Genomic DNA, 21,795 nt, shown 5'->3' on the forward strand with positions numbered 1-21,795 from the left:
CAAAAGTAATTAAAATTTAGCTATTTTTCATGTAAGATAAAATCTGAACAAAAATACTCTTAAAAATTCGGAAAAATTCCAGCATATTGTGCAGGAATTCGGACTTTTTACAAATGAGATTCCAGCATAATGTGCTGGAACTTTCCGTGTTTCACCTAAAATATCGGCTATTTCTCATTGACTTTGCAAACGATGACTAACTAAGCTCTTTCAAGAAAGTTGCAATTATTTCATGAACATGAAATAGCAGTACAGTTGCATTTCTGCATTGTTGTACCCTGTAGGTTACAAAATGAAGCTCAAAACATCTAGTAGTAGTGGTATAAGGGAACAGCCAACGGCATGTTCTTAGCTCTATATATCAGTCACACGACTGCTCCTGATAGATAGATGTACGCATAAAACAACTATTTAGCATATGCATTAGAGCGATTAAAACAAGAGCGTCCCTATTGACATTCTTGGAGGACATGATCTCCAGAAGAAAGTAGGGAGGCTGATGTTAATCGGTCGGTTTCAGTAAAAGGGTGATCCTTTTCTGAGGAAAAACCTATTCTTGGATCTGTTTTTTGTTCATCCAAAAGTGATTTTGATTCTCCTTTGAAGTTCCACTTATGCATGTCTTCACTTGGAGCCATATTTTCTTTAAAACTAATACTAGAAATCCCAGAAACTAAGTACTTATCACTAGTGTCAAGATTCCAAGAAACTGCAGCATCCTCCACTTTCTCCATTTTTGTGCTGATCAAATCTTGAGTATTGAAGTTTGAATTTTCATCTTCCTCATTTCCATGATCATTAAACTGAGAATTAGACCTTCCATAAGGTTTGATTACTGATTCCTCCAAAATTCCTTCCCCTGACTTAATCCTAATGTTGAAGCTCCCAAAACCTTCAATTCCTCTTGATATTTTCCTGGCTGTGTTTCTCTCATCTTTAAGAAGTTGTCCATTTTCTAGCAGCTTCAATATCCTCTCTGATTTGTTTCTAACATTTAGTCCCCAGTTGAATCTGCAGAATCATTCAAAATACCTTAACTTGTATTACCAAATATAGATTATTAAAAAAAAAAAAAAAGCAGCCCGGTGTACTAAGCTCGCGCTATGCGTGGGGTCTGTAGAAGAGCCAGACCACAAGGGTTTATCATACGCAGTTTTACTTTGCATTTCTGCAAGAGATTGTTTCCACGGTTCGAACCCGTAATCTCCTGGTCACATGGCAGCAACTTTACCAGTTACGTCAAGAAAAAGAACCACAAAGAATAGGTAAAATGGTAAAAAGCACCCCTTTATTGTACGAAGTATCTTAATTTTATCGCATGTTATGTTTAGGAAACATTCATACCCTTGCCGTTAGCATTATCTGGTACTTGACCTTGACCCTAATGGAACTTCAAAGTGGATCCTAGCCATGTAACGGAGGAAAATTTTAAAGCATAGTCAAAAGTAGCTAGAGGAGTAAATTCCGACCTTTTTTCCCGAAGTATTTTGACACATGGAATCCACACAGTCTATGCTGTAGCTTCACAAGGTCAAGGATAAATACGAAACGATTTGCTAATGATAGGGGTATGAATAACCCTAAAGTATAACGAAAAGTAAAATTTAGATATTTCGTATGGTTTTCTAGTAAATTTGAACCTTTTCCAAAAGAATAAATTACCCTTTCTCATCAATGAGTTGAAAGTGTCCCATTTCCTTGATAACATCTTTGTCAATTTGGAATTCCTCAGCAACACTTTCAGGTCCATGAGTCAACAAATGTTCTAGCACAATCACAGCCTTATATGACACCCTCCAATTCTTTCTATCAAAACTTGACAATCTATATCATAAATAAAAATAACAATCAAAACATCATCAAGCCTGAAAATATTATTCAAGAAACTGCAAAAAGAAAAAAATTAAATTTTTTATATATATAAGAAGGCGAGCCTTGACATAACTGGTATAGTTACTGTCATGTGACCAAAAGGTCACGGGTTCGAGCCGCGGGAACAACCTCTTGCAGAAATACATGGTATAAGGCAGCATAAAATAGACCGTTGTGGTACGGCCCTTCCGCGGACCACACGCATAGCGGGAGCTTAGTGCACCGGACTGCCCTTATATAAATAAATAAATAAATAAAAAATAAAAGGAATAAATAAACAGACTTTTTGTGAAGGATCCCAACAATTCTCCAGTAATCATCAACTTCAAAAGCTGCCTTTGATATCATTTTCAGTGTTCTTGTGTCTGGTGCACCTGGATTTCCATTTGTAGCTTCTTCTGCCAATCTTCAAACAACATCATCAGTTATTCAACTTAGTATCTAACTTTATCCACTAACAGTAAAGTCGCAAAAACTATTTTTTGTCTCGCTAAAGTAACTGAACTATGCATGATTTACTCAAAAATTACAAATGATCAGAAAGTCAAAATTTTAAAATCATAGTACAAAGTAGAGAACTTACAGTTGAGCTGGTGTAACATCAGTCAAGGCTAATCTAGCTGTCTTGATCTTCTCCTTGAGGAAGAAGGATGCTTGTTTCTTGAATTCATAGAGATATGGTTGAGACATTTTGCTACTGTTTTCCCTGCCGCCTAGGATTGACATATTCTTGCTACAAGAAAAATAATGAAGGATTGTGGACTTTTTGGTAAGAAGTAGAAGAGGCTTAATAACTTAAATGATGCAACAGTACACACCTACTCTTTGTCTTTTTTAAATGATGGGTATCTGCGTTAGGAAGGATACTTACCTAAATGGTAAAGTTATTGTCATGTGATTAGGAGGTTACGAATTCAAGTCGTGGAAATAGTTTCTTGTAGAAATACAAGATAAAACTACATACAATAGACTCGTGTGATCCGACCTTTCTCCGAATCCCGCACATAGCGATAGTTTAGTGCACTGGACTGCCGGCCATATCCGTATCAACTTGTACGCAACTAAACTATATTACTAATAAATATTATTTTCTATATTCTATCCAAGTCCTCAACACAGATATCAAACAATTCTACTGGTGGAGTCTTGTGGGATTTAAATATAATTTTCTACGATTTTTAACTAATTTATTGATCACTAAACCAACCATAGAGATTAGGACTCAACACTCGGTAGAGATGAAAAATATCAAGTTGTTTTTTAAAATTTGTTTATGTTTTGATGGATAAAATTATCTTGAAAGATAATAGTAATTCGATAAAGTTAATCGAGATATACAATATGATTTTTATGTATGCAACAAACAATGGACAGCTATTTCTCATCTAATATTAGTGGCCACTGCCTACGTAATGAGAAGGACACAGGAGGGGACACTTGTTGAAAGATATCAGCAAAGGGATGAAAAAGTCAAAGGAGGAGATGTATAATATTAGATGGTAATGGATTTGTTGACCCTTTGTTTATGTCTTGTTCAAAGGTTGAATTTTCATAAGATGGCTAGTGGAGTGGTTCTTCAATATATCATATATAATATACTATCTAGTAATTATCATATTATAATAAAAATGGGAAGCTTCTATCTTTAAAGTTAGATTACAGTTTTACCTCTAATATAACTTAAAATGTATTAAAACATCTAATATAATAAATATTAATAGTAAAACCTTTTATTAAATGCAGTTTATCCTTCATAAAAATCTTTTATTAAATATTAATTTCAAGTGCATTGAATTGATTAATAAAGAGGGTATTTCAACTGCCAGAAATTATTAAAAGATGTAGCAATTGTAAAAGTTTTCTTAATTACATTATTTACACCATAGTCTTTTCACATTTCAACCTCATACGTTTTATCCTTTGAGCTTCCATATGTAATTAGTAGTACGGGGTAGTATTTACATATAATCTTTTATATCTTTCTTGTACTATATATATAAAGGTGCACAACAAAAGTGGTAAATCACTAATTCTTTTCTTCCGGTAAAGGTTTACTGTTATGGATTTTGCTCAATACTACCTGGACAGGTATTTTTTTTTCCTGTCTAAGAGCTTATATTTATAAAGTAACATGTACTATGATATCAATTTCTGTTAAACTATTGGTGATAGAATTTATACTTTTTATTTAAATTGTTAAATGAGTTCTTATCTAGAGTACATGGTACAACACATAATAGTAAATTTGAAATTTTATATGCAGATTATATTTGTTCATTTGCGAATTGATGTTGATATACATATGAAGAACTATTTTTAAAAAAAAACTGTTCAAGCATGCTTATGCTTCACCAGAAAAAGCAACTCGGGATTAAAAAATTTCAATACCTACTTCTCATTTGAAAATCTGAAAAATAATATCTTGACATGTCATGCTCTTAACCTGGTTAGACGGATTGACACTTAGTGCCTTAACTTGACTGAGTGAACTAACATGTAACATTCTAAATGACTATCACATAATCCTAAGATATGTGATACTGGTATAAGTTTATATATATGGTTGATTCACTCAGTCAGGTTAAAACATCGGGTGTCGATCAGGCTCACTGAGGTTTGGAGCATGACATGACACTTGCGTTATGCTTATTAAACTTTAAACAATTCATAATTTGACTCTCTTCTAATAGTTATGAAAAGCTAAACTGATAAATTTAATCTCAGCCAATAAGAGTAATTTTTTATCATTATATTAAAGGTGATATGATGATTTTTGTTTTTATGAGCCTATTATGTCATTCCTTCTACGTATAGAGACGAATCCAGAATTTGAAGTTTGTGGATTCCCACCTATCTCAAACGATAAAATAAAAAGAAGTCTTCATGGTGGCTGATGGAACTTAAACTCAACCAAGAGGGCAGCAAAGCCTTACAAGTCCTTTTTCTACCACTGGACCAAAAACAAACTTTGTTAGTGGATTCCCAACTCATAATTTTTATATATTTACTGAATTTCTCGATATAAATATAGAATTCATACAAAACTTAGGGACAACCTAACAGCCTAAATCCATCCCTCCTACACACACATGTGAAAACAAGAAAATTACACGAAGAAGCTAAGTTGGAGAAGAGATTATTTCTGCGATTTAGTTTAATTTATTAAGGAATTATTTCATGTTAGTGCTTTTCTTCAATTTCAAAAGTTTGATTTGTTTTAATATTTCTTCAAGTTTATATTAACGAGAAAATTATTAAATCATATTATATGATGCTCAAATACATATTTGTCAATTAACAGGAAAGAACTTTTAAAGTTGCATATGCCATATTATGGAAGATTTTCTTTTAGAAGAAAATTTAGCAATCAATTGCATATATTAACATAAGAAAAACTAAACAGTAAAAAATGATAAATAAAAAAAGAGGCAATGAAGAAAAGTCATTTTTCTAAGTTTAGAATCAATCTGAATATATGTTATATTAGAAGAATTGTTACTCATTAGTTATATGTTTTAATATTATTTATACTATTTTAAAAATATGTATAAATCGATATGGGACACACGTGCAACGCCTGTGTCCAGAAACTAATTTTATTATAAATTTGACGTAATAGAATGTGTGCCTAAATTAAAATACTATCTAGTAATTTTATTAATTGTTTCCAACTATATCCTTAATATTAAAGAAGTAGTAACTCTTTTTAATACTATACTCAATTATCAAAAAGCATTTAATATAGGAATTTAGTAAACTATATATATATTTTATATTTATTATTTTTCTTAACGGACATAAAAAGAGTTAAAGCAGCAATTAAAATGGAACCGAGGGAGTAATAAACAAAAAAAATCTACACTGAAATCCATGGATAAAGGAACCACATTTGGAAAAACTAGTAATCCAAATGCTCTTTACTTTTGTTGAAAGTCTTGAGACCAAATATTGATTGTGTTTTTTCCTTTCCCACAACACACTTTTTGCATTATGTAACAGACAAACAAAAAAGATAGAATCTTTCCATTCTTCACTTTATTTCTTCTACTTGATCTTTCACTATTGTTAGTTTGATTAAATAAGTTGTTTAATTTGATCATTATTTCTCTTATATACACAAATTAACATAAGATTTTGCCTTAATATATTTGATCTTCAAGATTTACTAGTCCGGTTAATAAGATCGGGGTTGACCTACTAAGAGAATGTTTTTGTTAAGAGATTTTTCATTCTTAAAATTTGAATCCTAAAAACAAAATGCTTCCAAGGAAAACAAAATTGAGAAAAAGAATTTTTTTAAGAAAAAAAATTAGTTTATCATATCACGTGCAATCCACGTGATTACACCATTTAGTTTGGAGAAACAGTTGCGAATCAAATCTGAATTACTTCTAATAATCAGTGTTTTAAAAGGCGTGGGCGTAAGGCGGGGCATTTTACATATGCCTCAGAGGGATGTAAACCCCGAGGCGTGGGGCGTAAGCCCCATATATATTTAATTTTTAATATTTTATAAAATAATATAATGACAGTTAATATTTATAAACAGGTAAAATTTCATAAAAATTGAATAAAACTATATATATGTGTGCTCCATCCCAACAAAAAACTAATCAAAATAATCTATTATACGTTACTTACAAGCACAAGTAATTTGAGTCTAAAATAATAAAGTTTTCTATATGGAGGAACAAAAAGGATGATTAACCTGCAATTTGAACTTTGAATTTGTTGCTATGAAGAAAAATGTACTTCTCTTTGTATTTGTAAAAAAAATTAAATATTTGTTACTTTTGGGAGATATTAGCATATTAGCGAACAAGATAAAAAATTGAAAAAATCATAAATTATGACTTAAATCAATAAAAAAAGTCTTTACTTTTAAATTTAATACTTTTGAATTCCTTTTTAAACCTTTTGAGTAATTACCAAACTGACTTTTGAGAATTTGGGGTATTATATGAAGGACTAATTCAACAAATTTTGTTTTAATTTGAAAAAGTCTCTGGGGCTTACTCTTTACTAAAAAACGCACCCCGAACGCCCGGGCGTACACCCCAAATTGCGGGGCATACGCCTCTTGAGACTTTCACCCCACACCATCGCCCCGGGGCGTTTTTGGTACACTTCGCCCCGGGACTCGCCCCAGAAACGCCTTTTAAAACAGAGCTAATAATACAAGCCCATATTTCCCTTTTTGTATACATCAATCATAAAAAACTTTATCTATTCTCGGTCCATTATCTTCTTTCCTTTTCCTCTTTCATAATTTCTTATATTAAGAGTTAGTGCATGAACAATAATAACAAGATGGTTATGAACAAGATGAAAATGTAATTATTGGACCGTAATTAGTTGTCTTTTTGGCTTTTAACATATTTGACCGGTCAACTAAAAATAATTACTTCGCTAGCAAATATATAAAAAATATATTGCTTATATACAAAAAAAATATATGTTATATGTATTATCATATATTAACATAAAAAAATTATATTCACCGACTATTATTTTGAGAACGATTACATTGTATTATTTTTTATTATCTTTTTGTGATAAATTATCTTTCTTAACCCATAAATTTAAAATTTTAGGTCGATTTTCTACATTTCGTGTTAGAACTTTTTTAGCTTCGTCATTAATAAAATCATACTCATAACTCCAACTCGGATGCTTGATTTACGCCTCTAAAAATCATAACCATCCCATCACTAAGTGTTAATTAATTGTAGTATCGTAACAAAATTGGTCAGCTCGTTTCTATCTAGTGGACTAACCGACTATGATTCCAATAAAATCCCATGTATCTTACGTGACCCTTTTTAAAATCTTTTTTTTTTCCCAATGATATAAAAGTTTTTCTCTCCTTTAATCGTTAAAGCTAAGCAAGTTTTCAATTTCATTTTCATTGCTGAAAAAAAAGATCAAATCTTGGAAAAATGGGCTCATTGATGAATGAGAGTGAAATGGAAAGGATAGGAGATGAGTCAAAGGAAGCAATTTTATACGTTAATGGAGTTCGTAGAGTTTTGCCTAATGGGTTAGCTCATTTGACTCTTCTTGAGTATCTTAGAGGTCAGTTAGTTATTTGAGCTTTAAATTTCTCAGAGTATAGTTTCTCTGATTTACTACTTTTTTTTTTCTTGATAATTGTGAACAGTTTAGTTTTTTGGGGTTCTCTTTTTTCTTGTCAGTAACTTATAGAAAGAAATGGATAATCAAGTTCATAATCAGATTAAATAGTAGGAGTATCTTGTTAACCCAAAAAAGAAAGAAAAAAGATTGAATCTTGAGCATTACTAATAGTTTAGTTTTGTGGGGTTCTCTTTCTTCTTGTCAGAAACTTAGAGAGAAATGGATAATTCAAGTTCATAATCAGATTAAGTAGTAGCTATTAACTCAAACAAAGGAAAAGATTGAATTTTGAGCATAATTTGTGGTCACCCTCTTGCAAATGACGGCGATTCTGAGGAGTTCTTTTTTTTTTTTTTGTTGTTGTTGGTTAGGAGAGGAAAAACCTGCTGTGATTCCCATTTTTCAAATAAAATTGACATCTTGACAGGAAACCATGAGGTTGTAGCTCAAATTAATAATATACATACATAAATTTAAAAAAGGAGGATATGCTACCTTTTCAAAAGTTAAATGGGTAAGAAATAAGTTTAGTAGGTAATGAGTCATTGTGTATGCAATTGATCATTATCACTGGTTCACTTTTGTCACTGACCTGTGATTCAAAATTGTTGGCCTTTGTTGTAAAATTTTGAGATATTAGTGGGATAGCTGTTTTAACCTACCGGGAGGACTTCCAACTGTTCAATGGCAATTGGCATACAAGTGAATTAATTAAGTTTTCTATAGTTGTAACTTCTGTTGGTGTTTGACCTTGTAAATTGCTTCAGGTTGAACCTTATGACCTTCTTTATTGTTTTACTTATATTCAAAAATTTCAACATTGAATTACCATTTACTTCCTTTTCTCGCTTTTCTTTCCATTAGACTTGGACATTATCTGTCTTCTTCTATCTCCATATTCATAAATGTTTGGGGCTTGCTGGCTTGGCAATCAATGTGTTTGTACTTCCCCTTTAGAAACGCAGTCGTATTCAATATGGTGTTAAAAAGTTTAGTGAGTTCATTTTTGAGTTGCTGCCAAAGTTGTAGCATTATGTGGTCGTTGGTACTTGTTAAATGAATATGTTTTGTGCATTGTGGCAATCCCTCACTACACCTCTTAGCCTCTATGTTTCGCCCAATTCTTCAGGAATTTGTAGTATATATTTCTGTTCAGATAATTGATCTGGATTTCTATGCTCTCTCTCTTAATTTGTTTTGGTGGTTTCTCTGAAGTTGCGCTTTCTCTTTGGCGGTACAGAGATAGGCCTGACAGGCACCAAGCTAGGCTGTGGTGAAGGTGGGTGTGGGGCGTGCACTGTTATGGTCTCTTATTTTGATCAGAATTTGAAGAAATGTGTGTGAGTTCCATCTCTTTATCTATTGGATGTTTTTCTTCTGAACAGTTGCGTGATTACTCTACGAGCTGAGGCAGTACAATTTTAATAGATTTTTTTTCTTCTCAATTGATTTTGTATCCTTCAAGGAATGAGCCAAGCTTTCTTGTAGAACTAGAGAGGTGGAAAGTACATACACTTTAGCATTCTGTATTTGTTCAAGGAGACTAAAGTGTTATAAATTGTGGACTCCCTGGCTTCGAACTCACCTAATACTAGGTTAACCTAGAAATCAGTGTGCAGGTACATGAGAAATGAATAAAATGTTCTTGTTTCTCATGATTACTATGCAAGGCTTTGGCTTGTACATACCCCCTGCCCAAAAGAAAACACACACCACCAAAAAAGAGAGGCCGCTATTACCAAAACTTGAAGTGACCAATTATGTACTTTTAGTGCCTTGGACTTTGGTACCATTTCTTTGTCTGCTATAAGTTCTTTGGGGAGTGGAATGCGAGCGAATGTGTTGACTTAGAGAGTAAAGAGAAACTAGTGGAGAATATGGATAGTTAAGAGATAAAAAAAACATAATGATGATACTATTATTAGCAATAATTTGGTTAACATGAAGTCAGCTTGATTTGATTGGCCTCCGGTGCAACCATTCAATTGAGGTAGTATATGACGATAATAAAATTTTCCATAAATCATGTCCGGTTTCTCATTAAATATCTTCTCTATAGGCACCATGCAATTAATGCGTGCTTGGCTCCTCTCTATTCTGTGGAAGGGATGCATGTCATCACAGTGGAGGGAATTGGGAACCGCAAAGCTGGTTTGCATCCAATTCAGGTGTGTTAATTGGCTTCACATGTCTGTTTTTCATCGCATGGTTTTCCAACATAGTTTGTGAATGCAAATATTACCTTTTTATGGATGATGGATGTATGCAATCTTCTTTTTAACTCCTCTGCTTTGTCCATTACATTCTAAAGGAATCATTGGTTCGCACGCATGGCTCACAATGTGGATTCTGCACTCCTGGTTTCGTGATGTCCATGTATGCATTACTACGATCATCTAAAGAACCGCCTTCAGAAGAGCAAATTGAAGAAAGCCTTGCAGGAAATTTATGTCGATGTACTGGTTATAGGCCAATTATTGATGCATTTCGAGTATTCGCAAAAACTAATAATGCTTTATATACCAACACATCTTTACAAGGCATTAGTAGTGGTGAGTTTATCTGTCCTTCAACGGGTAAGCCCTGTTCATGTGGGCCAAAGGCTGGAAGTAGTGAAGAAACTATTGAACAAAATTTGAGCAACGACTGTGGCTGGCGGCCATTTTCTTACAACGAGACTGATGGAACCACCTACACCAGCAAAGAACTTATTTTTCCTCCCGAACTTCTATTAAGGAAATTGACTTATTTAAGTTTGAGCGGATCAAATGGACTGAAGTGGTATAGGCCCTTAAAACTTCAACATTTGTTGGATTTAAAAGCAAGATATCCAGATGCCAGGTTAGTTGTTGGAAATTCAGAGGTGGGAATTGAAGTCAGGCTTAAAAGAATTCACCATCCTATATTAATATCTGTTGCACATGTTCCTGAACTTAACCATATGAGAGTTGAGGATGACGGCTTAGAAATAGGTGCTGCAGTGAAATTATCACAGCTTGTGGATATATTAAAGAAGGTAAAAAACGAGCGTCCTGAGTATGAAACATCATCATGTCGAGCTCTCATTGAGCAGATAAAGTGGTTTGCTGGAACACAAATACGGAACGTTGCATCAGTTGGTGGGAATATCTGCACTGCAAGTCCAATATCAGACTTGAACCCTCTTTGGATGGCAGCAGGAGCAAAGTTTCGAATAATTGACTGCAAAGGAAATGTTAGAACATGTTTGGCTAAGAATTTCTTCCAGGGCTATCGTAAAGTGGATCTCGCAAGTAGTGAAATTTTACTGTCAGTATCATTGCCTTGGAATAAGCCATTCGAGTTTGTGAGAGAGTTTAAGCAATCTCATAGGAGAGATGATGATATTGCCATTGTCAATGCTGGGATGCATGTCTGCCTTGAAAAGAAAGACCAGAAATGGATTGTTTCAGATGCTTTGATTGTCTATGGTGGGGTTGCTCCTCTTTCATTTGCTGCATCGAAAACTAGTGACTTTTTAATCGGGAAAAAATGGAATAAAGAGCTGTTATATGGTGCTTTGAAAATTTTAGGGGATGAAATTGTGCTGAACGAAGATGCACCTGGCGGGATGGTTGAATTTCGAAAATCATTAACGTTTAGTTTCTTCTTCAAATTTTTCTTGTGGGTTTGTCATCAAATGGATGGACAACCATCGTTTCTTGAGAAAGTTCCAGCTTCGCATGTTTCAGCTGTAGATTCATCTCTTCGACCATCCATTAGTTCAATTCAGGATTTTGAGATCAGGAAGCACGGCACTTCGGTGGGTTCCCCTGAGGTTCATATTTCATCAAATCTTCAGGTGACAACATTTATAGCATGAAAATTATACGTACTTTTTATGTCTATTCGAGTACCGTTTAGATTTTGGAAGACAATGATTAAAGTGTGAATTGAATAAAATTCTAGATTGCGCGTGGACAGATAAGAAGAAAAAAGCTGTAAATGTTTAAAAGAGTTCTTGATCTCCTAGCATGGCTCTAATTCTTACGCCATAATAGACATAATGGCTGGGATGACCTTTGTACTAATGAGATTCCTGACGTCTCTAAAAAAGCTGTAAATGTTTAAAAGAGTTCTTGATCTCCTAGCATGGCTCTAATTCTTACGCCATAATAGACATAATGGCTGGGATGACCTTTGTACTAATGAGATTCCTGACGTCTCTATTATTATGCTTCTGATGAAGAACAAGCACACATTCATCTCTTATTGGTTCATAACAGAAGTGAATTTTGGGTTTTTAGGTCCTTCCTGCTGCTCCTCTCCTGTTGTATATATTGGGATTGAATCTGTACTAACAGCATAGGAAACATGGTGTCACTTTTGAACTTTTTTTTAATAAGATAAATCAGCTTTATCATTCAGAAATTGTGTTTTGGGTAGTGGTGTCACGTTTTACTTTTTCCTCTTTATTTGTTTTGTGGCTTGTGTAGGAGCATATTTCTAGTGATAAACGACGTTTCCTTTAGGATTCTTGGATCCCATAAGCAAATGGATCACTGTATTGCTTTATTAATAATTACTAACAACATTGGGTCCCTTTATTGCTTCTGATTTTGCTTTGATATAGCTCTTTCTTCTGAGAAAAAAACTTTTTCTATAATCATGACGTCTATAGTGTACGAGCTGCGTCTACACATAGGTGTTGGTATTTTTAATTTTGGCTATTTTGAACTGGCACAATGATGAAATAGTTATCCTTTATCAGATCTGTTTGGCCAAAATTGCCACTTATATTTTGGCTGGATAACTTGACCATTTTCAGGTTTCAGGAGAGGCAGAATATACTGATGATGTGCCAACTCCACCCAATAGTTTGCACGCTGCTCTGGTATTGAGTAAAAAACCTCATGCTCGTATACTTTCAATAGATGATTTGGGAGCCAGGTCCTCTCCTGGATTTGCGGGTATTTTTCTTGCCAAAGATGTACCTTGTAAGAATATGATCGGACCAGTTATTGCTGATGAGGAACTTTTTGCCACGGAGTTTGTCACTTGTGTGGGTCAGGTATGATGCTATGCTCTGAGATTTTCTTTCTACCTTCTTTTGCAAATGTTAAGTGGATGAATACTATTCTTTTGTAGGTTATTGGAGTGGTCGTAGCTGACACACATGAAAATGCAAAACTTGCTGCTAGAAAGGTTCATGTTGAGTATGAAGATCTACCTGCAGTTTTATCAATAGAGGATGCTATACAGGCCAACAGTTATCATCCTAATACGGCAAGGTGTCTGACAAAGGGAGACGTCGAACAGTGTTTCCAATCAGGTCAATGTGACAATATTATAGAAGGAGAAGTTAGGGTAGGTGGTCAGGAACATTTTTATTTGGAGCCTCATGGGACTTTAATATGGACAGTGGATAGTGGCAACGAGGTGCACATGATCTCGTCCACCCAGGTACTTCAAGTTAACTCTAGTAATTCTCTCTTAGTTTCTCAAATATATCTAGGTTTATAGGACATTTGTTGTGGTGTTGGGCTCTTTATTTTTTCTCCCCCATAACACCTGTAGTTTGCTGGTTTAGATGTAAGTGTTAATAATCCTTTCAAAAAAGGTGGTAATAAAGGAAAATGCTAGTTATCGGCCATTGAGTTGACAAAGTATGTCTCCGTAAAGCCTCGATCCTAAGTTAATTTCAGTTAATAAGTTGCTAATATACCCAAAGAGCAGTAGTTGTTAATATATGTATAAAAAAACCACCAGCGTACCCTGCATGTGTTTGCCACACTTGAAAGTCTCAGATGACACATATTTGGGTATTTGACCATTATATGCATTTTAACATGCGTATTCTATGACTACTATTACTTTTTGACACAGAGTCAAAAATGTTTCAAAAGCTATCTTTAACTAGAAAAGGCATAGTTACCCTACTAAAGTTCTTGATTTTGCTCTACAGACTCTTTCTTTTCAGACTCACATGATATATGAATAGTCAACCATAATCATCTTAGTTTGGCATTGTCAGTTTAGATATATTATCTTTGACTTCGGTTTTAGATAGTTCCTTAAAGCTGGTTAAGATTTCTTCCAGATCATTATTATGCTGTGAGCCAAGTTTGGTTTGCCATGTGGATTAGGTTAAATCTAGCTTAAAAGGCTGCACAATGTGATTTACTTGTTAGGGAAGGGGGAATGTCTTTGCTGCAAATTCAGTGACGGAATCATTGTTTATCTTGCAGGCTCCTCAGAAGCACCAGAAGTATGTTTCTCAGGTTCTTGGTCTTCCAATGTCAAAGGTGGTTTGCAAGACTAAAAGGATAGGTGGTGGATTTGGAGGCAAGGAAACAAGGTCTGCTTTCCTTGCGGCTGTAACTGCTGTTCCATCATATCTGTTGGATCGTCCAGTGAAACTCATTCTGGATAGGGATATAGACATGATGATAAGTGGGCAACGACATAGCTTTCTTGGAAAGTACAAGGTGAATAGTTTGTGATCATGTTATACACAGCTAAACTCGTCCTAACTGACATTTTGTGGCACGGAAAAGTTTGTGTAACTCATTCACTTCAGTGGTATTAATTGCTCAAATGTTTACGCGAAACACATGATTTAAATTTGAATCATTGTGACTAGTATCTGGTGAACAGTTTTTTGTTATTTGAGTGTGTCAAACCTTTTGGGATGTTTTAAATTAGTAAGTGTATCATATATATTGGGATAGACGAATGTGTATACCTACCAATTTACTGAAAGACATTGTTGGGCTGCATAAACAGATAAGAGTTAGGGTTTTGCGGTGCACAAAATAACAATCGGAAAGAGAATTGATTAGACATTGCTGTTTGTTTTTGTTACATGAGCCCAATCAGTGTAATACTTGACAGATACAGATAAGTAAACTATATAAACCTCCTCAACGAAGGGTGATAGAAAGGGCATGATCTAGTTTTGTTCTTTTTCCCAATATGTCTTTGATAGACATTGCTTTGCTGTCATTTTCTATTTTGTTTTTTATTAGCATTTTCTTTTGGATTTGTGGAGAAACAATTTTAATGTCCTCTATTAATTTTAGGTTGGGTTTACAAATGATGGGAAAGTGCTTGCCTTGGATCTTTGTATCTACAGTAATGCTGGAAATTCATTGGATTTATCACTTGCTGTACTTGAACGTGCTATGTTCCATTCGCACAATGTCTATGAAATACCAAATATGAGGGTTAACGGAAATGTCTGCTTCACTAATTTTCCTAGTAATACAGCTTTTAGAGGATTTGGAGGCCCACAGGGTATGCTAATTGCTGAGAATTGGATAGAGAGGATTGCCGTGGAAGTTAACAAAAGCCCAGAAGAAATAAGGGTATGCCTTGTGCTTTTGATGATTGTCTCGATATCCTTTCATCAGGATGCATATCAGCAGCTCCTCCATTCCATGTTTTCCTTAGTATTTTAGGTAATGATGTATTCATATTGTTTCTCTTTTTCTTTTTTCGACCAGGAAATGAATTTTATTGGCGAAGGATCAGTCTTGCATTATGGTCAAAGAATTGAAGACTGCACCTTGGGACGTCTCTGGAATGAATTGAAATCTTCTCGTGACTTCATTAATGCTCAAAATGAAGTTGAAAATTTCAATCACCAGAATCGGTGGAAGAAGCGAGGTATTGCCATGGTGCCGACCAAATTTGGGATATCTTTCACTACAAAGTTTATGAACCAGGTGAGTTGGTGTCTTTGTTGTACATCCTAGAGTTCCTAACCAACTCAAGCGGCTGGATATATTTTTAAGCTGTTTCTTTTAGTACCCATGCTGTTGACTGACTGCTGTAATTGGTTAGGTTCCACTTTCCTATAGAAAAAATCACAAAAATGCACTTTGATTTGCTCATGGAAAATTTCATACCCTTAAGTCCCATCTGTTTATTTTCCAACCATTTTCCAACTAGATGATTCATACCATTTTCCTTAAGTTCCGATTTCCAATAGTGAGCTGCTTAAATTAAAAATTTGTTTCTGTGCAGAAATTGTTTTTTTCTTCCCTAGGTTAATGGGACCGATGGAGGTGAAGTGCACCTGAATAAGACGAGTAGTAGATGAGAAGAGTTCCTTAGGGAATATATGTTCCGTTTCTTTGTAAAGAGCACTTTGTTGGATGTTGAGTGTTTCATATTTTCGTTTCTTATGAAAAAATTAATAATCCCAAAGATCTGTGTTGGTTATTCACTGACTGATCGACTACAGGCTGGTGCTCTTGTTCAAGTTTACACTGATGGAACTGTGTTGGTCACTCATGGGGGTGTCGAGATGGGCCAAGGTTTGCATACAAAAGTTGCCCAGATTGCTGCATCTTCCTTTAATATTCCTCTAAGTGCAGTATTCATTTCTGAGACAAGCACTGACAAGGTATGGTGTGACAAGAATATCAATAAATCATTGCTTGAAGGTTCTAATTTCTTCTTGGTGAATAAGCCGAAATGATACATGGGAATAATGTGGCGTAAATGTTGTTCTATTTCTATATTAGGGTGCGACGAGGGACAGAGCTAGGCATGTACGAGATGACAATGAGAGAAAATGAACTAACCAAATGTGAATATCCAATATAAGAAACTTGAAAATATTCTGTATTTTATTCAGCTTCAGAAGGGGAGCCTTGGCGTAACCGGTAAAGTTGCCTCCATGTGACCAAGAAGTCACGGGTTCGAGCCGTGGAAACAACCTCTTGCTGAAATGCAGGGTAAGGCTGTGTACAATAGACCCTTGTGGTCCGGCCTTTCCCCGGACCCCGCACATAGCGGGAGCTTAGTGCACCGGGCTGCCCTTTTCTAATGTTGAGCTTTACAATTGCTACCTAAAAATTTGGAAGTATATAGTAAATAATTGGAGTCTGGAGAAGGCAAAATTGATCTTCCTCAGCCATGCGGTGGTTTTGTTCCTTGGTTTGGGGGTGGGGAGTTTTCTAGCACGTCATGTTGTTTCATTCAAGTTCCTTGTGTTGCATGTCAATTTTTGTTTTGCAGTTTATGAAAATTATGAGTGCGTCTCTCATCTGCTTTTTCGCCAATTTTAGGTTCCTAATGCTTCGCCAACAGCTGCTTCTGCAAGTTCTGACATGTATGGAGCTGCAGTACTGGATGCATGCGAGCAAATAAAAGCACGAATGGAGCCTATTGCATCCAAGAATAACTTTAGCTCATTTGCAGAGGTATCTCTTCTTGTCCTGTCTTTTAAATAATCTTTTTCTATTTTGTATGTGTTTTATTTCATTCCTCATCCCGTTGACTTCCTTGCCTATCATTTGAAATGTGATGGTGACTTATACAAGAACAAGGACAAAATAAGGCATGAGGACGAAATAATAAATATGCCCTACTGGTAAATTTCTTTCATTTAGTGGCTTAGTGGGTACAGTAAGCGATACTAAATTGAAGAGCAAACATACTGGGCTGTTGTCAAATCAGTTGTGGCTTGTGATCAACTTTATCATATTGTCTGTTTAGTTTCTTTTCCTCTTCTTTTCTCCATTTTTCTTGATCTTTGAAATCTGACCTCATCTTTCAGATAGGGAAGGGTATATGTGTATGTCCTGATACACCTTCCTTTCCCACCTTCAAATTAATTTAATCATGACCACCAAACAATTGTTTCCTCCCAGTCTCTGACACGAATAGAGTGAACTCCTTATGTGCTAGTCATACTTCTTCAGGGTTAAGAACCAATTGTGCATAAGATGGCATGGCATTTTATTATTTGAAGGAGATAATTTATCTTTATCACCGTAAAATATATTAGAGTATTGAAAACCTTAAATTTGTATTACCTTTTGCTTTTACCTAACTACTTGAGTTTGAAAAGTCCAAGGAACTGAAACAAACGACCAATACATATGCATTTACATCCCTTATCTTCAGTCAAGATGCATATGTATTTTGTAAAAACAAAATACATATGCATTACAAAATACATATGCATCTTGACTGAAGATAAGGGATGTAAATGCTGTAATTAGCTAAGTGAGGAGGTACCAAGTTCTAGGCATTATTAGTCGATGCATTTATCCACTATCTCTTCAAGCATAGCCTTGTGTGGGCTAGTCTTTGACCAGGCTTCTTTGGTTAATTCCATATAATTAATTGGGTTCTTAGGTTGCCGAGGAACCAAATGTGAAAACAACAGAATTTTGCAGTGGCCTAAGATGAAGTGTGTTAGATATCCTAGATTGGAAGAGAACGAGACGCTAGATAATAACAGTGCATGGAAAGATATGCGTGCGCGAAAACCAAATAGATGTTGACTGCGCAAACTATATTGCTTTCAAGTTCTTAAATAGCTCAACCTCCTGCATTTAAAGTCAAAGGATCTAATTTTCCACACCTTGTGTCAGTTGAACTAGGGACTAGGCATGCAAAAATTTATGAAGGGACAAGGGGAGGCACTTAAAAGAACAGATGGATAAGTGATTTGTTCATCTAAGAGGGCAGATTTTATTTTGTATTAGATGCAGTGAGTATGGCAACAGACGGAGGACTTAGTGACATGGATATGTAGCAAAAGAGAGTGGTAAAACCGTAAAAAGATACTTTAGGTGAAATGCTATTAGGCTGTTAACTTCAGAAATAATATATTGATGGATCATGACATTCCTAGTCATGAGATTATAGAAAGGCGGGATTAATGAGAGATTTTTTCAAAACTTGACCTTTAAAGAAAGAGCTTTTTCACCTTAATCACCTGCTTTATTCCTTGGCTCAGTAACAAGGCTGACATTTTAGCCTTGGTAATTCTGTACATAGTGATCAACACAATATACTTTATTTATCTGTCTTAAATTTTATTTCTGCCTCAAAACTGGACTCTGAGATATTGTACTTTGTCTTTTTCTCCTGATTGTGATGATGATGCTAAAGGAGATTGACCATTAATCCACATGTCTTGTTCTTTGATTTACTATCAGCTTGTCAGTGCATGTTACATGGAGAGAATAGACCTTTCTGCTCATGGGTTCTACATTACACCTGATATTGGCTTTGACTGGAAATCTGGAAAAGGCACTGCATTTAGGTACTTCACCTATGGTGCTGCATTTGCCGAAGTTGAAATTGACACATTGACAGGCGATTTCCATACTAGGAGAGCAGACATTATCCTAGACCTTGGATTCTCTCTCAATCCAGCAATTGATGTTGGACAGGTCATTAATGCTCTCTCCGTACTGTTACGTGTAAATTCTGAATTTTTCATTGCTTAACTGGCCTGCTTATCGACATAGTTTGATTTATATGAATTTTAAAAGGTGACTATTGATTAGTAAATGCTGAAGTATTTGATGATTGAAGGTCTGCAAGTTGTGGCTTTTGTCAGATCTATCTATGAATACATAATGTTTCTGTTTCATTGTTTTGAATAGTAAGCCAGAAATAAGAATAGAATTAACTTTAATGTGTAGATAATGTTTCCGTTTCATTTTTTGTACTGCACTCAATTGGGAAATTTCCAGATCTTCTTTTTGTTTCCTTTTTTCCTAATGTTCATATATTTACAAAGATGACCTGCAAATATTATGTCTAGTGCCATTAGATCCCAGTTGTAGACTTGAAGCTAATTGTCTATATTTGGAAAGAAATAGAACCACTACCTCACTGGATCTTGTATCTTTCAATCTGAAATGGCGCTTGCTAACGTTCGTGCATACTCCTTGTACTTGATGCAGATTGAAGGAGCATTTGTACAGGGTCTTGGATGGGTAGCATTAGAAGAGCTGAAATGGGGCGATAAAGCGCACAAGTGGATTCCACCTGGATGCTTATTCACATGCGGACCTGGAAATTACAAGCTTCCATCATTGAACGATGTGCCTTTCAAATTTAATGTCTCTCTTCTGAAAGTAAGTTGCACCACCATCTCTTTCTTGACGTTAGGTGTCTAGATTTTCTTATTCAGTGGCTAAAAACTTCTCTGTCATTTTCTTATTTGTTACTTTTTTTGCCCTTTGTGTTTCACAAGACTTGGTTAAGCATAATACATCATTGGTGAGCTGATATTCACTGTTTCTTGAAATTGCTTATAATTTAGGTAGATTGTTGTTGGTTCTAGCTGCTGTTTGTTTTTCTTGAATAATTGTCGACATAGTACTCTCTATTTTATTTGGAAGTCGATATGCTTTTTCACATGAAGTCGTGACTTTGCAGTTAACAAATTTCTGGACATTTGCCAACAGGATGCGCCAAACACCAAGGCAATCCATTCATCTAAAGCAGTAGGGGAACCACCTTTCTTTCTTGGCTCAGCTGTCTTATTCGCAATCAAGAACGCCATCAGATCTGCAAGGGCGGAAGCTGGTTACAGTGACTGGTTTCCTCTTGATAATCCAGCCACTCCAGAGCGTATTCGAATGGCTTGCACTGATGAATTTACAAAGTTATTAGTGGAGTCTGATTTTCGGCCAAAGCTAAGTATTTGATGGTTGAACTATACTGCCAAGGTGGAAGAAGGCTTGGAGCTTCTTGTATGCCCTCTGTACATTTTCCTGTAACATTATGTAAACTTTAACTTTATAGTAACATGTCAAATGAGAATGTAACTTTGATATGGATAACGCGTGCATCCTCTGTATTACCGCGGCTGCTGGCACTGAGTTAGCCGATGCTTATTCCCCATATACCGTCATTGCTTCTTCTCCAAGAAAAGAAGTCCACGACCTATGGGCCTTCTACCTCCACGCGACATAGCTCCATCAGGCTTTTGCCCATTGCGAAAAATTCCCCACTCCTGCCTCCCGTAGGAGTCTGGGCCGTGTCTCAGTCCCAGTGTGGCTCACCATCCTCTCAGACCATCGCCTTGGTAAGCTATTGCCTCACCAACTAGCTAATCAGATGCGAGGCCGTCCTCGGGCGGATTCTTCAATTTCTTGTGCAGCGCGAATCTGAATTTATTGGTCCAATGAATCTCGAGTTAAAACAAAAAAAGTTCAGATCAATCATTGGAAGCTGTCCCATGCCATCCAACCTAAGTCTTGAAGAAAACAACATAAGAATAGGGCAAAGCCTATAAGCCTCCTGGAGATAATTGTCAATGCAAATAATGTGGACTCAACAAAACAGCTAATTTATCTTGTATTTTTTTTTATTATTTTGGTTGAGGGTTCGTCCTTGTTACCGAAAGAATAGCTCATTTTCTTTTTCTTATTTCTATTTCTTAAGACAAAGCAAGGTGGAGTTTATAAATTCATCCTTCTTTAAGCGGAATGAATATACAAAATAACTTAGTGGGTGTTTGGACATAAGAATTGTAAAATTCCGAAAAAGTGAAATTTTTCTTTCAAGTGAAAATGACATTTGAAAATTAGAGTTGTGTTTGGACATGAATATAATTTTGGGTTGTTTTTGAATTTTTGTGAGTGTTTAGAGTGAATTTTAAAAAACAGTTTATTGGAGTTTTTCAAATTTGCGAAAAATTTCAAAATTCATCTTCAATTTCCAAAAAAAGGAAAAAAAATTCGAAAAGAGTGATAACGGGCTCTTAATATTAATAAGTAACCTTAGGTCTTCCATTATGCCAAAGACTTGCTAGTGGGATCATATATATATATATATATATATATATATATATATATATATATATATATATATATATATATATATATATATTTTATTTTTTTTATTTTTTTTTGAAAAATAAGACAGAACAACGCTAGATCCGCCCTGCTTCCACAACTTACAAATTTTGCTGAACTAATTTAAAACCTAGACAAATTTAATAAGATATTTGCATAGAGCATGAATATTAATGAAGTGTTTTTTTGAACTTTTAAAGCCGTCCTTGGA

The 21,795-nt window shown here is 35.1% G+C and overlaps 2 protein-coding genes and 1 pseudogene across 5 annotated transcripts; 1 reads left to right on the forward strand and 2 right to left on the reverse strand.

Annotated features, from left to right (window-relative positions):
• Window positions 1–208: 208 nt before the first annotated feature.
• On the reverse strand, window positions 209–2,665 carry LOC107795438 (epsin-3). Of its 2 annotated transcripts, XM_016618075.2 has the most exons (4): window positions 2,456–2,662; window positions 2,156–2,278; window positions 1,663–1,824; window positions 209–1,011 (listed from the first exon to the last, which is right to left on the reverse strand). In XM_016618075.2, the coding sequence occupies exons 1-4, from the start codon at window positions 2,596–2,598 to the stop codon at window positions 450–452; spliced, it is 990 nt and encodes a 329-aa protein (XP_016473561.1). In that variant the 5' UTR covers window positions 2,599–2,662; the 3' UTR covers window positions 209–449. The 2 variants fall into 2 exon arrangements, with proteins under 2 accessions (XP_016473561.1, XP_016473562.1); XM_016618076.2 differs by lacking the exon at window positions 1,663–1,824 and having other exon boundaries at window positions 2,456–2,665.
• Window positions 2,666–7,670: 5,005 nt separating this feature from the next.
• Window positions 7,671–20,564, forward strand: LOC107795439 (xanthine dehydrogenase 1). 3 transcript variants are annotated; one of them, XM_016618078.2, is made up of 14 exons: window positions 7,671–7,947; window positions 9,248–9,347; window positions 10,067–10,175; window positions 10,319–11,827; window positions 12,794–13,036; window positions 13,114–13,428; window positions 14,214–14,453; window positions 15,048–15,332; window positions 15,471–15,692; window positions 16,214–16,375; window positions 17,043–17,177; window positions 18,927–19,163; window positions 19,683–19,856; window positions 20,161–20,564. In XM_016618078.2, the coding sequence occupies exons 1-14, from the start codon at window positions 7,812–7,814 to the stop codon at window positions 20,230–20,232; spliced, it is 3,939 nt and encodes a 1,312-aa protein (XP_016473564.2). In that variant the 5' UTR covers window positions 7,671–7,811; the 3' UTR covers window positions 20,233–20,564. The 3 variants fall into 3 exon arrangements, with proteins under 3 accessions (XP_016473564.2, XP_016473563.2, XP_016473565.2); XM_016618077.2 differs by having other exon boundaries at window positions 7,672–7,947; window positions 20,190–20,564; XM_016618079.2 differs by having other exon boundaries at window positions 7,807–7,947; window positions 9,223–9,347; window positions 20,190–20,564.
• On the reverse strand, window positions 20,565–20,926 carry LOC142164512 (18S ribosomal RNA; annotated as a pseudogene).
• Window positions 20,927–21,795: the final 869 nt, after the last annotated feature.

This window comes from Nicotiana tabacum, chromosome 9 (genome assembly GCF_000715075.1).
Source record: "Nicotiana tabacum cultivar K326 chromosome 9, ASM71507v2, whole genome shotgun sequence".
Classification (NCBI taxonomy): domain Eukaryota; kingdom Viridiplantae; phylum Streptophyta; class Magnoliopsida; order Solanales; family Solanaceae; genus Nicotiana; species Nicotiana tabacum.

Bases quoted from the DNA above. Each gene is read 5' to 3' on its own strand.
- LOC107795439 (XM_016618077.2), top strand. From the start codon at position 7,812: ATGGGCTCATTGATGAATGAGAGTGAAATGGAAAGGATAGGAGATGAG. The intron at 14,454-15,047 runs GTGAATAGTTTG...TATTAATTTTAG, and splicing joins GCTTTCTTGGAAAGTACAAG to GTTGGGTTTACAAATGATGG. The intron at 15,693-16,213 runs GTGAGTTGGTGT...GATCGACTACAG, and splicing joins CTACAAAGTTTATGAACCAG to GCTGGTGCTCTTGTTCAAGT.
- LOC107795438 (XM_016618075.2), bottom strand. From the start codon at position 2,598: ATGTCAATCCTAGGCGGCAGGGAAAACAGTAGCAAAATGTCTCAACCA. The intron at 1,825-2,155 runs GTCTGTTTATTT...TTTATGATATAG, and splicing joins GTTGGGATCCTTCACAAAAA to ATTGTCAAGTTTTGATAGAA. The intron at 1,012-1,662 runs GTAATTTATTCT...ATGATTCTGCAG, and splicing joins CAACTCATTGATGAGAAAGG to ATTCAACTGGGGACTAAATG.